Raw genomic sequence first — 18,200 nt, 5'->3', positions numbered from 1 at the left:
TAGTAAGTATCAAGTGCCTAAGGCCGGATTTGAACTCAGGTACTCCTGAATCCAGGGCCGGTGCTTTATCCACTGCGCCACTTAGCTGCCCCTGGAACTCTTTGTTAATTAAATCATCCTATAGGTACCATCTAATGGCATTTTTCACATCATTGAATCTGCCCATTTAAGTCTGAAAGCTCTTCTTTTTGACTGGAGTAACACCAAGTCATTCAGTGTTTGTTGTTGTTTTGAGTCATTTCAGACTTGCTGTGCCCTATTTGAGGTTTTCATGGCAAAGATACTGGAGTAGTTTGCCATTTCCTTCAGCTCACTTTCTAGATGAAGAACTGAGCAAAGAAGATTAAGTGACTTGCCCAGGGTCACACAGCTAGTAAATGTCTAAAGCCAGATTTGAACTCAGGTTCTCCTGACTCCTGGACCAGCACTCTATCCACTATGCCACCTAGCTGCCCATAATTCAGTTTATTTTCTGCAAACAGAAGGAAGAGGATATATTTATAAGATGTGTGTATATGTATATATATATATATGTATGTATGTTTGCTTTCTTCAGATTCAGAGACTAGGTTTGATGTGAAGAAGTCAACTGCAAAACTGAAAATGACTTCATGGAATGACTGTTCTCAGTTTAGTCAATGTAAGACTGGTCATGCTAACCATCAGAGAATACACACTGGAGAGAAACCTTATGAATTTAATCTTTGTGGAAAGACTTTCAGAAGGAGATTGCATCTTAATGCACATCAGAGATTCCATACTGGAGAGAAACCTTATGAATATAATCAATGTGGAAAGGCTTTCTCACAGCTCTCTGGTCTTTGTTCACATCAGCGAATCCACACTGGAGAGAAACCTTATGACTGTAATCAGTGTGGAAAGACTTTCACACAGCACTCCAGTGTTGCTGTACATGAGAAAATCCACACTGGAGAGAAACCTTTTGAATGTAATCAATGTGGAAAGACTTTCACACAGCGCTCCAGTCTTCTCGTACATCAAAGAATCCACACTGGAAAGAAACCTTATGAATGTAATCAGTGTGGAAAAGCTTTCAACTACACATCACATCTTTTTAGACATCAGAGAACCCACAGTGTAGTGAAACGTTATGAATGTAATCAATGTGGAAAGGTTTTCAGATGTCTCTCTACTCTTTGCAAACATCAGATTATCCACAGTGGAGGGAAACCTTATGAATGTAATCAATGTGGAAAGGCTTTCACAAGTAGATCCAGTGTTACTTCTCATCAAAGAATCCACACTGGAGAGAAACCTTATGAATGTAATCAGTGTGGAAAGGTTTTCAGAACTAGTTGTAATCTTGTTGTACATCAGAGAATCCACACTGGAGAGAAACCTTATGAATGTATTCAGTGTGGAAAGACATTCTCACAGCTTTCTGGTCTTTGTTCACATGAGAGAATCCACACTGGAGAGAAACCTTATGAATGTAATCAGTGTGGAAAGGCTTTCACACAGCGCTTCAGTTTTGCTGCACATCAGAGAATCCACACTGGTGAGAAACCTTATAAATGTATTCAATGTGGAAAGGCTTTTAACTGTACATCACATCTTTTTATACATCAGAGAATCCATACTGGAGAGACTTCTTATAAATGTAATCAGTGTGGAAAGACTTTCACAAGGAGTTCTAGCCTTGCTCGACATCAGAGAATCCACACTGGAGAAAAACTTTATGAATGTAATCAATGTGGAAAGACTTTCACAAGGAACTCCAATCTTGTTGGACATCAGAGAATCCACACTGGAGAGAAACCTTATGAATGTAATCAATGTGGAAAGCCTTTTACAAAGAGCTTTAATCTGGTGGAACATCAGAGAATCCACACTGGTGAGAAACCTTATGAATGTGATCAATGTGGAAAGGCTTTCTCACAGCTCTCTAGTCTTTGTTTACATCAGAGAATCCATACTGGAGAGAAACCTTATGAATGTAATAAATGTGGAAAGGCTTTCAGATGCCGTTCCACTCTTCGTAGACATCAGAGAATACACACTGGAGAGAAATCTTATGAATGTAATCAATGTGGTAAGACTGTCAGTTGCATGTCACATCTTTTTAGACGTCAGAGAAATGACAGTGTAGTGAAACCTTATGAATGTAATCAGTGTGGAAAGACTTTCGCACATAGCTCTAGTCTTGCTGAACATCAGAGAATCCACACTGGAGAGAAACCTTATCAATGTAATCAATGTGGGAAGACTTTCAGAAGGAGCTCCCATCTTGTTGTACATCAGAGAATCCATACTGGAGAGAAACCTTATGACTGTCATCAATGTGGAAAGACTTTCAGATGCCTCTCCACTCTTTATACACATCAGCTAATCCACAATGGAATGAAACCTTATGAATGTAATCAATGTGGAAAGACTTTCAGCTGCACATCAAATCTTTTTAAACATCAGATAACCCACACTCAAGAGAAACCTTATGAATGTAATCAATGTGGAAAGACTTTCACAAGTAGTTTCAATCTTGCTGTACATCAGAGAATCCACACTGGAGAGAAACCTTATAAATGTAATCAATGTGAGAAGACTTTCAGAAGAAGTTCCCATCTTGTACATCAGAGAATTCACACTGGTGAGAAACCTTATGAATGTAATAAGTGTGGTAAGACTTTCACAAGGAGCTCAAGTTTTACTTATCATCAGAGAATCCACACTAGAGAGAAACCTTATGAGTGTCTAGAATGTAGTAAAGCTTTTAATGTACACTCTCACTTTACTAAACAATAGAGAATACATACTAGAGGAAATACCTCATTAATATAATTAATGTGGAAAATCACTAACACTAGAGTTATCCCTTATTTCACATCAGAGAATTCACATAACTAGAGTTCCCACATCTCCTCCAACATTTAGCATTTTCCTTTTCTGTTATATGGAGCAATCTGATAGATGTGAAATGGTATTTCAGAGTTGTTTTGGTTTGTATTTCTCTATTCAATGGTGATTTAGAGCATTTTTTTCTTGTATATATAGCTTTAATTTCTTCATCTGAAAGCTCCCTGTTCAAATCCTTTGACCCATTGATAAAGTGGGGAATGACTTGTCAGATTATAAATTTTACTTAATTATATATATATATATATATTTTTTTTTGAGAAATGAGGCCTTTATCAGAGACATTTGCTATTAAATAATTTTTCCAGCTTTCTTCTTTCCTTGTCATCTTGTCTGCATTGGTTTTGTTTGTGTAAACCCTTTTAAATTTAATATATTCACATTTATCTATTTCACAACTTCTAATGCTCTCTATCTCTTGCTTGGCGATAAATTCTTCCCTTAATGTATCTGACAGGTATTTCATTCTCCCCTAATTTGCTTATGATGTCACTATTTATGTCTAAATTAAGTATTCATTTGGTCTATACCTTGCTTCTGCCAAACTGCTTTCCACTTTTCCCAGATTTTTTTTGTCATATAGTCCCCAAATCTTGGATCCTTGGGTTTATCAAACACTGAATTACTGTGGTCATTTACTACTGTGATTTGTGTACTTAATCCATTCTACTATTCTACCACTCTGTTTCTCTGCATAAAACCAGCTTCCAGTTTTATTTATTAGTTCAATGGTTTTATTTCAATTTTATTAATCTCATCTTTGATTTTCAGGATTTCAAATCTGATGTTTAATTGGAAATTTTTAATTCATTCATTTTCTAGGTTTTTTAAAAAAAATTTAATGCCCAATTCATTTATTTCTCTATTTTCTTGATGTAAGTTTTTAGAGATATAAATTTTTCCCTAAGTACTGAGAATTCTGGATGTGGCTGTGACTGATTCAGTTACCTCTAAGGCCTGAGCTGGCTTGCTAGGACAAGGTCTGCTACTAGTTTACCTGGGCTCTGCCTATTCTGGACTGCACTTCACTCTCACCCCAATGATACGTGTTTTCCCTGTCAACTTTCTAGGTTGTCTTGGGCTAGAAAATTGCTTCACCCCATCTTTTGTTGGTTCTGCTGCTTTAGAATTCATTTTAAGGCATTATTTCAAAGTTGTTTGGAGGGGAATTTGGGAGAGCTTAGGCAAGTTCTTGCTTCTACTCTGCCTTCTTGACCATGCCTCTGGCATATCTGGACATTTATTTTTGTAATTATTTCTTTAGGCTGCTGGGGGGCACAATGGATAGAAGGCTGTCCCTGAATCCCAAGACTTGAGTTCAAATTCAGTCTCTTATACTTACTAGTTGTGTGACTCTTGGCAAATCATTTAACCTATTCCTGTCTGAGTTTCCCCATATGTATAATGGGATAGAAATAGTACCTACCTCCAAGGGCTCATGAGAAGATCAAATGAGACTATTTATAAAGTCCTTTGCAAGCATTGAATCACTATGTTTTTCACAAATTATTATAGACCTCTTAATTAATTCACTGTTGGTGAAGGTGTGAAGCCCCAAAACTGACTGGTAGTCCTTGGCTCAATGATATCACTAGCGTGTGTGTGTGTGTGTGTGTGTGTGTGTGTGTGTGTGTGTGTGTTTATTCTTTTAAGTCAAAGACAGAGGAAAAGGACCCATATGTACAAAAACATTTATACGAGCTCCTTCTGTTATGGCAAAGAATTGGAAACTAAGGTGTGATGTTCTACTGTAGGCCAACAGCTGGACAAACGTTGGTATATGCATGGAATTGAATACAAATATGCCATCTAAGATAGGCAATTTCATTTAAAACAGAAAAGTTGTATGAACTGAGGCAAAGTGAACTGAAGGACTTTAAGTCTAAAGACTAAGAACTTAGGAAGATGTCACAGCTCTGATAATTATAATGACCAACCACTTTTCCAGAGGACTTGTAAAGATCTGTGCTACCTGTTTCCTGACCAAAAGATGATGTATTGAAGATGTTGACTAAAAAGTACATTTGGGGATGTGGATAAGGTAGGAATTAATTTAGCTTGACTATGCACTTTCATTTCAAATATTTTTGTCAGTTTTTTGTTGTTCCAGTTGGCATTTTGATGGAAACTAAAAATAGGAATAGGGAGCCCATACACACACAAAAAGAAGGAAATAGTTGGATATTTTTAATACTAACCCAACGGAACAGGAAGAAGGCCAGAAGGAATCAGGGCATATTTGGAAGTGCCATAATGAATTTTTTAATATCTCAAAATGAAAAATCAAACAATAAACAATAGAAAAATTTCCTGTGTAATCCTCTTTTTCTGTTTTATTATATATATTTATGTGTATATATAAATATATGCACACACATGTGTATACACACATATAGAGATCATTTTTGATCATAGTTCTGAATTTTAAAATTAAAAAATCAAATATTGATCATCTAAATTATTTCATTCAAATCTTTAAAATCTTATGTGTTTAGAATTTTTAAAAATATATCTTACATTAAGAATTTTCTTAGCCATAGTTGTGAGTTACCTCAAAGTGTTTTCTTATTGTTTTAAATGAATTATTATTTTTTTGATCTGCAGAAATTCCCCTTCCCCTCTTGCCTGCTTCTAATTCAGAAAGGAAACCAAATTTCTGTGTTACAAATGTGAATTATGATTGACAACATTCTTGCTTTGTCCTTGTCCAAAAACACATATGTCTCATTCAACACTCTGAGTCCTTCGTCTATATTAGGAGGAGGTAGCATATTTCGTTATTGGTCCTCAGGAGTACCTTCTTACTCTAGTTCAGATGAGTCAGCTTCTTCCTCAATTAGGTCCTCTTCTGTTATATAGACTTCTACTTGCACATCTCAGTTATGTGAGGTCATATTCCCCAGGCCAGTGTATTCCAATAACCTTCCCTTTCTGTGCTTTTAAAAACATGAAAACATAGAAAAGTACTCCAAGACTTTCTGTCTCATTACTCTTATCTCCCCTGATTACGGTTGCAAGGAAACTTTTCTCTTCATATTGGACCGTAAGCAGTTCATTGTTGTTTTGTCTGTAATGGTAATTAGTACACGTAGATACATGTACATGGTTCTGTACTTTTTTATACTTTGCTTGCCAAAATGCCCCAAGGTCCATTTTTCACTAACCTTGAACTTCTGAGGGTGAAAGGGCTCCTCCTTGTCCATATGGCAGCTAGGTGGCACAGTGGATAAAGCACTGGCCCTGGATTCAGGAGGACCTGAGTTCAAATCTGACCTCGGACACTTGACACTTACTAGCTGTGTGACCCTGGGCAAGTCACTTAACCCTCATTGCCCCACAAAAAAACAAAACAAAACAGAACAAAAATGATAAGCCAGTAGTCATAGTGGTCATGAGAGAATCTTCACTATTACCCTATGCCAGTGAGCTGATAAAAATTTCTCCAAAGACCTAGGCCCAAATTCTCTGCACAAAATAGGAATGCCTTAAAGTTAAATAAGCCTGGCCTCTGACCCCCCGAGGTATGAATATTGGAGGTAAGGAAAACTAAGATTATCATAACACTTATGAGGATGTGAAATTTATTCTTGACCATAGACGGCCAAAACTCTTTACCTATGGGATCTAATAAATCAAATAAAGGCATAAATAAAAAGCTCATCGGATATGTAATTGACACAAATCTGGGAGAGATAGTTACTAAGTGACAAGAGATAAAATCCAAAAGGTTCTAGGAGGCTAGTGCATTGGACCGAACCCAACCAGATGATTCGTTTGACTCACTGGGTTAGGATCTTGTGTTCCATCTGGGCATGTTTTAAGGAGAATATTATTAAATTGGCTTATGTCCGAAACAGAGGAACCAGGACGGTGAAATAAATGGAGAAAAGAATATGCTGTAAAAGAAGACATGCTGGGGGGGCATGATGGAGGGGAACGGTGGACATGTTAGTTATCTTCAGGTACTGGGCGGTTGAGCTTGTGGACAAAGGGTTATCAATGTCCTACTTGGCTTCAGAGGGAAAAAGGAAGAGACAAAGATGGCAGTCAGAAAGATATACCTTTTGATTTGACTTTGAGAAGTATTTCCTAACAATGTTACCCTGCTTTTGAGTGAACTGCTTTAGAAAGTAGTGAGTTCTATCCCATTGGAGATCTTAAAATGAAAGTCAGATAACTACTTTTCTATATTCTAGAGGAGACTTTTTTAGGAATAACTACTGGCATGATTCTGTGTAAGTAGCTTCAGTAAACCACCTTCACTAAATATAAGTTGGAGGAAGCATGGGTAGATAGCAAGACCGGAAACCATTTGAGGCTCTTGGTAGAACAAAAGTTCAAAATGAATGAACAACCTAACATGGCTGTCCCCAAAGCTCTATATGAGCTTAGGCTTCAGTGAGAAGCACAGGGTCCAGGACTGGAGAAGTGAGAGTTCCAATGTAATCTGCCCTGCTTAGACTGAATCTCTTGAGCAATATCTTCCCTTTGGAAAGGATGTTGATAAGCTACAGAGCATCTAGAAAGAGGTGATCAGAATGCTGAAGGGGCCTCAATATATCCCCACATGAGAAGAGAAGGCAGAGGGGATCATAGGTGTCATCATGTACTTGAAGGGATTACATATGTCTAGGGAGAGCAAATTAGACTTGTTCTTCTTTAATCCAGAGAGCAGAACAGAAATAGGTAGAAATTGAAAGCAGAAACATTGAGAATAGGTGTTAAGGAGAGTTTTGTGATTAGTCAGTCATGTCTGACTCTTCATGACTCCATTTGGAGTTTTCTTGGCAAAGATACTGGAGTGGTTTGCCATTTCCTTCTCCAGCTCATTTTACAGATGAGGAAACTGATTCAAACAGGGTTAAATAATTTATATTACATCTTTCCAATTTTATTCCTCCCCAGGGGGGTTTACAGTAATATTAAATTTTTTTAAAAAGTTTAAATTTTTGTCTTTATTATATCTGTTTCATATGGAACAACTGGACAATACATAATTCTAAAATCTCTAAAAAGATTCTGAATCTCCTTAGACACATGTTTTTGAGAACATTCATTGTTTGATTTGGTTATTGGCAAAGCTGTTTAAAGTTGTATTAAGATCAATTTTGTAGGAAACTTTCCAGCTTATCATCAGTATCCGAAACACCTTAGAGACTTCTCTAAAACCACATCCAAAACTCTCCAGCTGAGACTTGCTATCTGATAATCAGCATCCACATCTGAAAGACTTTAACTCTATAACTATACCCTGATGACTTCCAAAGAATCACCTGAGAAAAGACTTCCAAAGACTTAAATGGACATTTTCCTGTTTTCCTTTTCCCATTGCATACACTATTTGTAATATTCACCTCCTAAAGGGTACTGCCCCCTTTAGTTTCTTTTATTTGTAATATCCACCTACCAAAGGGGACTGCCCTCTTTAGTTTTTGTCAATGCATCTCTCAATTTCTTTTCTCTTTTTTTCATTTCCTTTACATTGTTAGTCTTAAGTATCTGTAATGTTATTGCTTCATTTAAGGAAACTATGTTTCTTAACAAAGCACAGGGGGGTTCCATAAGAAAATAATGGGCTTTGCCAACTCCCAAAGACCCCAGCTTGATTGGATTGATTGGATTGACCGAGATAAACTGACCTGGCTGATTAATGTACTTAAAGTTAATTCACTTAAAGTTAATGCAATTGAAATCACACTTGCCTGACTCTGAAGAGGGTGTGTTCTCAGAGACTTTGGACTCTGCCACCAATACGGGACCACCCTCAAGTCTAATGAACCAATGGATTTGGGTGATGCTAGCCAATTAGCTTGAAGCCAGGTGGAAGGACCGCTTCTCCTTGGGAGGAGAGGAAGTTTGTTCTCTCAATTTGTGGCTTGAACAGGCTGCTGGTGGTAGAACTTGAGAACGCTAGATTAGATAGGCCTTTTCTTGACTTTCTGACCCAAGTGTTCTTTTTTTCACTAATAAATGCTTAATTCCAAAACTTGGTTCTAAAGCTTCTAATTTATTAATAAACCCTAGCTAGTTTTCCCTACACATGGGACAGGAATAAGGCGACCACACATTAGATTTTAAACACCATGCAGAGTTAAGTGATGTTCCCATGGAAACTACTGAGGGACTGATTGGGTAGCCAACTAGTTCCTTCAAAAATCAGCCTCATAGTAGAATAGTAATATTAGTGGAAGATAAGGTCAAATAAAAAATAACCTTAATATTTCAAAAATAGACTGTCTACTATATTCATAGAATGTTTGTAATAATCCATGATTTTTCCAAGGTGGCTTATAATAATACAGATACCTAATGATTGTGGATCATGATCAAGGAGCCTGCCATCTGTCCTACAGGAACAAAAACATTAGTAATATTTTGTTCTGGTGACTACATCACTAATGAGATATGATTACAAGATAAGTGGGGAAGGAAGGAAGTAGTCTAGTATAGTGTCAAAAATGTAAATGAGAGTCTTTGCATGCCTGTGACAATCCATTGGGAATTAATTGACACATGAATGTCCAAATTGTGTGAAGGTTTGTAAACAATTTGATGACAGGTTGAGGAATGAAGGAATATGGTGCAGAGTTTGATGCATTCACTGCATGAATACCAAAACCCTTGTATGCCTGATCATAATGTTTGGGAATAACTGTATGAAGGGACTGATTATGCTTCAAATATTTATTTATTTTTCCCCAGAGGAAAAGTATATTTATAACAAAATTGGGCAACTATTTGCTGCTTAAGATACTGTGAAAAAATTGTAAACTCAAACCTTTTGGACCATCATCACCAACTCCCAAGGCATTCTTGATCCCCTAAATGAGAATTATTGCTGGAGGACTAATAGTGAAGCATGTTATCCCTTTTCTTTCAGGAAGATGGTGGTTTCAAGGTCCAATATGAGAAAAATTATTTTTGAACATGGGAAGTGCATAGTTTATGGGGGTTTTTGGTTTATGTGTATGAGTTTATTATAAGGATTTTTGTTGTTGTTTTAATTTAGGGCACAGAGGCTTTCAAAGACAATTTAAAAAAATAACGATATAATGGCTATCCTAAAAGTGATAGGCCAGAATAGAATATAATATGTCTCAGATGAATACAAAGAGTAGGGTTGGTACTCATGAGTTATCTACAGCAACAAAAACAAAAAAAATCATTTCAAAAGGGATCAACCAGAAAAGTTACATTATGCTTAAAGATATAGTGAAGTAATATCAATGTTTAATATATGTGCAATAAATGGCACAATATCTATAGATCTGAATAGATTATTTTGAAAAGGTAGATATAACTCTGGAAATAACTACAGGACAACTGAAAAGAGTCAATCTGCTTCTTGGGTCAGCATGAAATTTACAAAAAAAATAACCATGTAATATTGCATCAAAATTGGTCAATACATATATTTTTCTCACCAATGCAATGGTACAGAAGGGTTCCAGGGAATTCATGATGGAGGAGGATTTCCAAATCCAGGGGAAAAAAAAAGAACTGTGGAGTATGGATGCTCAATGAACCATACTATTTCTTTTGGTTTTGGTGCTGTTGTATTTCTATTTTGAAGTTTTTCCTCATTGCTCTGATTTTTCTCTTATAACATGACTAATGCAGAAATATGTTTAATTTTATTATATATATGTGTATATATATATATAAAGCCTATATCAGATTATTTGCTGTCTAGGGGAGGGGGAGGGAGGGGAGGGAGGGAGAAAAATCTGAAATTAGAAAGCTTGTATAAACAAAAGTTGAGAACTACCTTTACATGTAATGGGAAAAAATAAATAAAATACTCTAATAAAGACAAGGAAAAAATTGGTCAATACAGAACAGTAGGAAAATTATCTGAATGCAACAGAATAAAATCGTAATCAACAAAATGCTTTTGAAGAAAAGACTGAAAGTGAAATGAAGACAATCTATCCAATGTGGTGGGCAGAGTGCACTCAATCACTGGGTTTGAATCTAGTCTGGATTGATGGGATTTGTATCTAGTCAATCGGCCATTCAGATATCATGGGCTGAATCATAAAATATAATGAGAATTTTCACTCTGTCTGTCTCAGGTTTGTTGTTAGGATTCAATGTGATTATAGGTGGAACTCTTTGTTAATTAATTCTTCACATTGGTGTGAGCAAATAGTGTTTTCAAATGATTGATTCTGTCCATTTCAGTTTGAAACTCTTCTTTTTGATTGGAGAAACTGAATGTTAGTTTAATTTCTCCCAATAGAAGGAAATGGGGACACTCTGTGCACTTCCTACTGTGCTGTATTGACCAATTTCTATGCAATATCACATGGAAAGTACGGTGGATAGAGCACTAGACCTGGAGTCAGAGATCTGAGTTCAAATTCAGCTTCAGACTGCAACACTGAGCAAGTCACTTAACCCTGTTTGCCTCGGTTTCCTGTAAAATGAGCTGCAGAAGAAAATGTAAAAGCCCTCTGGTATTTTTACCAAGAAGATCCAAAAAAAGAGTCTGACATGAAAAATGATAATAATAAATGGAAGGAAGAGCACTTATTTATCCATCTGTGTGTGTTTTGTTTCCTTCAGATGCAGAGACTAGGTTTGATGTGAAAGAGACCACTGTAAAGCTGAGAATGACTTCATGGAATGACTGTTCTAAATATGGTGAATCCAGGGCTGTTCTTGTTAAATATCAGAGGATCCACACTGCAGAGAAACATGAATGCAATCAACATGTAAAAGCTTTAAGACTTGGGTCTAGTCTTATTCTACATTGGAAAATCCATACTGGAGAGAAACTTTATGAAAGTAATCAATGTAGAAAGACTTTCACAAATAGGTCTAATCTTGCTGCACACTTGAGAAGCCACACTGGAGAGAAACCTTATGAATGTAATCAGTGTGGAAAGACTTTTGCACAGAGGCCCAATCTTGCTGTACATGAGAGAATCCACACTGTAGAGAAACCTTATGAATGCAGTCAATGTAGAAAGGCTTTCAGATGCCTCTCCATTCTTTGTAAACGTCAGATAATCCACAGTGAAGAGAAACCTTATGAATGTAATCAATATGGAAAGACTTTTAGAATGAGCTTCCATCTTGCTACACATCAGAGAATCCACACTGGAGAAAAACCTTATGAATGTAGTCAATGTGGAAAGGCTTTTGCACAGAGGATCAGTCTTGCTGTACATGAGAGAATCCACACTGGAGAGAAACATTATAAATGTCACGAATGTGGTAAAGCCTTTACCCATCACTCTTCCTGTTATGCACATCAGATAATCCACTCGAGAGAATCTTATGAGTGTCTAGAATGTGGTAAAGCTTTTAATATATTCTCTTCCCTTACTGAACATCAGAGAATCCATACTAGAGGAAAAAACCTCATTAATATAACCAAGGTGAAAAAGCATTCAGATTAAAGTCATCCCTTATTTTCATTGCCATGGCTACCTGTTCCATTGCTTCTTCTTTTTTTTTCCAGGGCAATGAGGGTTAAGTGACTTGCCTAGGGTCACACAGCTAGTTAAGTGTCAAGTGTCTGAGACTGAATTTGAACTCAGGTCCTCCTGAACCCAAGGCCAGTGCTTTATCTACTGTGCCACCTAGCTGCCCCCTTATTTTCCATCAGAATATTCACATGCTATAAATATCATATCCCTATAACGAATGTGCAGAGGCATTCAGATGGAATACAGAGCTTGTTAGACATCAGAAAATTCATCTTGCGAACAAGCCTTATATAGACTGAATGTGGGAAGGCTTTCAGCCAGAGTTCATCTCTGACTTTATATCAGAGGATTAACAGTGCAGAGAAGATGTGAATGTATTCAATGAGGACCTGCCTTTTTCTGTAAGATGTAGGTCACTAGACATATTTGCACTGGAAAGAAACTATAATAGCAAGAATTGTGGAAAGGCCTTTACCTGGAGCTTATATTTATACGTGTATATTGGAAAACTCTTCCTAGAGATAAAACTTATGGATCTGATTAAGGTGGGAAAACATTTTCCTGAAGCACAGATCTCATTAAACACTGTATATTTCATACTGTGCATAAATTCCTAAAAACTTTTTTTCTGAAATACTAAGGTTTCTCCTTACTCCTTCATAATATTTCATGGAATTCGTACAATAGAAATGCAAGATAGGCGCATTCCTAAAGACCTACTCTAAGGCGAGTTAGCCCCAGGCCAAAGACCTGCTGGACACTCCCAGTTTAGCTATAGAGATGTATGCAAGTGAGACTTGAGGTCTCTGAGAATAGAGGGAACCGATGGAATTCAGTACTCCGGAGCAGCTTGTGCACAGCTGAGATGGGCCTCCAAGCTCTGGAGGAAGAAAAACAATTGTGCAGAGGGTTATTGATATAATTTTATTTATAGAGTCCCAAACCCAATGTTTAGAACTTATTAAAACATGCTAAAGGACTGTGTATCCAATTAGAATAATTTACATTTGGGGCAGCTAGATGGCACAGTGGATAAAGCACCAGCCTTGGATTCAGGAGGACCTGAGTTCAAATTCGGCCTCAGACATTTGACACTTACTAGCTGTGTGACCCTGGGCAAGTCACTTAACCCTCATTGTCCTGAAAAAAAAAATCATTTACATTTGATATATATAATCATCTGATATTGTTGCTTTCTCAAAATTTTCCTCTCCAGCTAATTCTCCCCTTAGATGGATGATCTAATCATGTTTTTTAAATTTCTTTTTTATTTTATTTTTGATATATAATTATATTTTATACGTATATCAAACATAGACATAATATACAATAATAAACATTTGTATTTATAGTCTTGAGTTCCAAATTTTATCCTCCTTCCCTCCCCCCTCCCTGAGGCAGTAAGCAATTAGATGTGAGTTATACATGTGCAATTATGTAAAACACTACCATATTGGTCATTTTGTATAAGAAAACTTGAATAAAAGAAAAAAAATGAAACAGTGAAAAATAGCATGCTTGTCTGTGTTCAATATCAGTTTTTTCTTTGGAGGTGGATAGTATGCTTCACCGTTAATCTTTTGGGATTGTATTGTATCATTTTATTGTTGAGAATAGTCGTCATTCATGGTTCTTCATCAAACATAATTGCTGTCTCTGTGCACAACATTTCTCTTGGTTCTGCTCACTTCACTATACATCAGTTTATACAAGTCTTTTCAGGCCTTTCTGAAATAATCCTGCTTATAACACAAAAATATTCCATCACCATCATATAACACAGCTCATTTAGCCATTCCCCAATTGATGGGCATTCCTTTGATCTCCAATTCTTAGCTACCACAAAAAGAGCTGCTATAAATATTTTTTTATACAGGGGATCTAATCCTGAACACGGATACATAGCTATCAAAACTCTCTGTAGAGAGATGACTCTTATCCCTTGGTTCATTGGCTTCACAAATGAACTCCCATAAAAGATACTTATTTAACTTCAATTGTAGCAGACAACAAAAGACTTGGGATTGGATATGTACATATACTAAGTGCTTTGTCTCAAATTATATACATAGACCAGTGTATATCTCAAATGATCAGACTGCCTTTAGTAATAGTGGCTAGAAAACCAGAAAACTAGAACCACCCCAAACAAGATCACCCCAGTTTGGACTAGAAGAGACCACCTTTAGAGCTAGATGGGTTCATGTAGATTCTAACAACTTTAAAAATCAATGTAGCATAAAATTAATTACAATATAAAATCAGTACAGTAGAAGTCAGAGGAAATTATTACTTCAGGGCATACTTTATACACAGATGTTAATCCCAAATTAATAATAAACCCAAATAAAATTGGATTTCCCTTTGAGGTAACACAAGATAGTTCATAAGTTACTTTCCTCCAAGATAACTTATTACATAGGAATTATTTTCCTTATAACCAAACAAAAAATTATTTATGATTTTAACCTTACTAATTAATAGATTTATATCTTTGTCCCACAAATTTCTTCATCTATGTCTTATTATTCCCATATCATTCTGAGATATTTCAAAGACCTTGCATCCTATTATATAGTGGTGTAGAGTGCTGGAGTATTGCAACAACAAAATTCATTATGCTAAATTTAGAGCTTTATGTGTCCTGCTTATAAAAATTTTACATGAAAGGAAGAAGCAGGGACATAGTTATGATGACATCAAAACTGGTACTTCTGACATAAGCCTAAGGGCACAGAATAGATAAAACATCCTTAATTCTGTCTGATTTCAGATAAGAATTGTATTTACCATTTGAAACAGTCAATTATGAAGCTAAATTCCATATCATTCAGAGTATCATAGCCAGGCTCAAGATTACCCAGGTAGGAAACATTCCTGTTTGGAAAGGAAAAGGCACAATGGGGAAACTGAATCAAGAGGATCCTATCTTAGTCCATGCCAATATCATCCCCTCCATGTTTCCCAGATATAGATATTCACCTCTAGTAGTCCTCAGGCTAGACTCCCTTCAGCAGCTAGTGGCATTTCCCTTGAATAGTGGACTACTGACTGATCATTCAGACAATTATACCTGAATTCAAAACTCAGAACAATGTCAGATTAAAGTCCCATGAGATTATACCTCAAATAGAAAAGTTTCATTAATCATACCTTAGTGCTATATACAGTTCTTACTACTTTCGTGTTGTAGTAATAAGTTTTGCTGTTGTGTGTTATTCTTCATGATTCTTTTTTTGGATTTTCTTGGCAAAGATAAGTACTGGAATGGTTTGCTATTTCCTTCTCCAGTGCAGTAAGTTAGCAATAAGAGTTTAACAGACCTTTCAAAAAAATTCACTCAACATCCTTTTCTTTTCTTTCTTCCTTTCCAGTTTAAAGTCATCTGGTGTTAAATCAATCATTAGAAATCAAGAAGATAATTATGCAACTCCACATAGTGAATATATATGATAATACCCTTTAAAATTAGCCAGATAAACATAGGCTAATTACTATAAATCTTTAGACTCACAGATATCCATCTCTTAAGGTATTGCATATTATCCCAAAAGCAAAATTAAATCTTTAAGACTGGAGTCTGTTAAGATTAATTTGGCTCAAGATATAACTTCAGTATATACTATTTTAGGTATAACTTCATAATTTTCATAATCACAAATTGTCACATAAATCACTGCTATCCTATAAACAGACCTGTAATTCCTCCCCCCCCCCTTTGTCAAGGAGGGTTTGTGATAGAAGAGGGGATCTTAGTAAACTAAATTACAAGTTATTTTATAGCGTTAAGGTTTTATGACCTTGCCCAAGTAGATGGTCAGAAGAAACTTGCCAATTTACCATTAAGCAGATTTGAAAATGTCTCTCTTATTTTCTTTTTTTTCTTATCTATCTTTTCCATAAATTAATTATTTTTCTGGAAAAATGAAAAAGACCATTTTAATTGAGATCTGAAAGGAGAGGTGGGGTCAGGGTATTTGGTTGGCCTTACAATTAACTGGGGCTGTAGAAAATGGGTTGGCCTTCAGGTGAGGTTGATCAAACACCTTTCTTACAATTAAGGAATGTTAGTTGCTTTATGGGTCTTAACTGCCTTTAGTAATAGTGGCTAGAAAACGAGAAAATTAGAACCACCCCAAACAAGATTACCCCAGTTTGGACTAGAAGAGACCACCTTTAGAGCTAGGTGGGTTCATGTAGATTCTGACAATTCTAAAAATCAATGTAGCATAAAATTAATTACAATATAAAATCAGTACAGTAGAAGTCAGAGGAAATATTAATTTTTAGCTCTAACAGTACATTTTTAGCAAATTGTAGTTTCCTTGATAATCTCTTAATTGGATTTATTTTGCTATTGCTCTGTTTGAGATCATGATTGCTAACCCTGACTTTTTATATATTAAGTCAGTTAATGCAGTGGATAGAACACTGGGCCTAGGGTCCTGAAGATTCATCTTCCTAAATTCACATCTATGCTCAAACACTTAATAGCTGTGTGACCCTGGGCAAGTCACTTGACCCTGTTTGCTTTAGCTTCCTCATCTGTAAAATGAAATGGAGAAGCAAATGGCAAGCCACTCCAGTATCTTTGCCCAGAAAACCCCAAATTCAGTTACAAAGAGTCATGCATAACTGATATGACTAAATAACAACAAAAAGAAGCATAATAGATTCTATTCCAACCCCTTATTTTAACTCTGTGTGTGTCTTTCTACTGTTGTTCATAAACAACATATTGTTGGATTCTGCTTTCTAATACATCCTGCTATATGCTTCCATTTTATGAGTGAGTTCATCTCATTCACATTCAGGGATAATCAAGGAAACTCCCCTGTAGCTGCAAGCACTAGGGCTCCTCTTTGCCGTGGAAATGTGACCAGATCCCCTACTCTCCTATGGCCACAGTTATTTGTTTTTCTTTCCACCTTGGAACTGCCAGAACTGCATATAAGCAAACAAGTTGCCAATTAGTGCCAGACATACCCAGTGGCAGCAAAGGGTCCCCTGTACTCTCTTTCTGATCAGCTGTTCAACTCTCTTATCCTCCCTGGGCTGAGATCTCCTAAAGCTGCAATTGCCATTGTCATGGCACCTCCAAGGCCTGTTGCTTATTTGCCACCATGTGCACTCCAGGTTAATCCCTATCCCTGTGTCACAGACTTCTCCTGCCAATCTCCTAAACTATCTCAGGCTCGAAAAATGTCTCACCCTGACCTTCTGTTGCCTCTGCTGCTCTAAAATTGGATTTGAGGCATTACTTTAAGGTTGTTTGTAGGGCATGTTGGTAGGATTTGACTGGGTTGCTGCCTCTAATCTGCCCTCTTGGCTCCCTTGAGTAGTACCCTGTTGAGTGATTCTGTGAGGCAGAAGCAAGGAGGGGTGGAATGCAGTCCAGGCATGTAGGTAAAACAGGGAAAAGACATGGGGAGAGGAGGTGTTGTGTCCTATGGAAGGAACAGAGAAAAGGCAAGTTTGGCTGGATCAGAGGACACAAGGAGAGTTATGTGCAGTGAGCCTGGGGGATAGGAAAGAAGACAAAAGGAAAGGGTAGAGAAATTGAAGCATGGCTCTCTTAGCTTCTCTTTCCCAAAAGTAATGCAAAAAGACCACAATGAAGTTGATTTCAGCTCATATACCATCCTCTGTTGGTGGTGCGGGGTACAGGGGGTGCGGAACGTGATAATAGAGAGGGGAAAAGATATTAAGTATAATCTCTTTGGAATTAGGGCTGATCAGGGTACATACCAGTAAGCTGCTTCTGCCCAGTTCACCCAAACCAGTTAGAAGTGACAATGGTTTAATGGAAAGAGGGGACATTAACCATAATAACTGCCTTGACATTTGTCATAAAGGTCTACAGTGGTTAGCATAGTGCCTGGCACATAG

The 18,200-nt window shown here is 36.7% G+C and overlaps 1 protein-coding gene across 5 annotated transcripts in view; it reads left to right on the top strand.

The window, feature by feature from the left end:
* The window catches only part of LOC122750363 (zinc finger protein 260-like), a 36,037-nt gene that overhangs the window by 10,392 nt on the left and 7,445 nt on the right, over positions 1 to 18,200 (top strand). For 3 of the 5 annotated variants that reach the window (XM_043997080.1, XM_043997079.1, XM_043997081.1), the window contains 2 exons: positions 557 to 2,608; positions 11,443 to 13,753. In XM_043997080.1, coding sequence (XP_043853015.1) covers positions 557 to 2,608; positions 11,443 to 12,281 — 2,891 coding nt within the window. In that variant the 3' untranslated portion in view covers positions 12,282 to 13,753. Of the gene's footprint in view, positions 1 to 556; positions 2,609 to 4,822; positions 5,121 to 11,442; positions 13,754 to 18,200 lie in introns of those variants that run through there. The other 2 variants (XR_006355738.1, XM_043997082.1) reach the window with 2 other exon arrangements.

Source organism: Dromiciops gliroides, chromosome 3 (assembly GCF_019393635.1).
Source record: "Dromiciops gliroides isolate mDroGli1 chromosome 3, mDroGli1.pri, whole genome shotgun sequence".
In the NCBI taxonomy this organism is placed as follows: Eukaryota; Metazoa; Chordata; class Mammalia; order Microbiotheria; family Microbiotheriidae; genus Dromiciops; species Dromiciops gliroides.
Note: the sequence above shows the minus strand (reverse complement) of the source record. Positions and strands in the feature narration are given on the sequence as shown.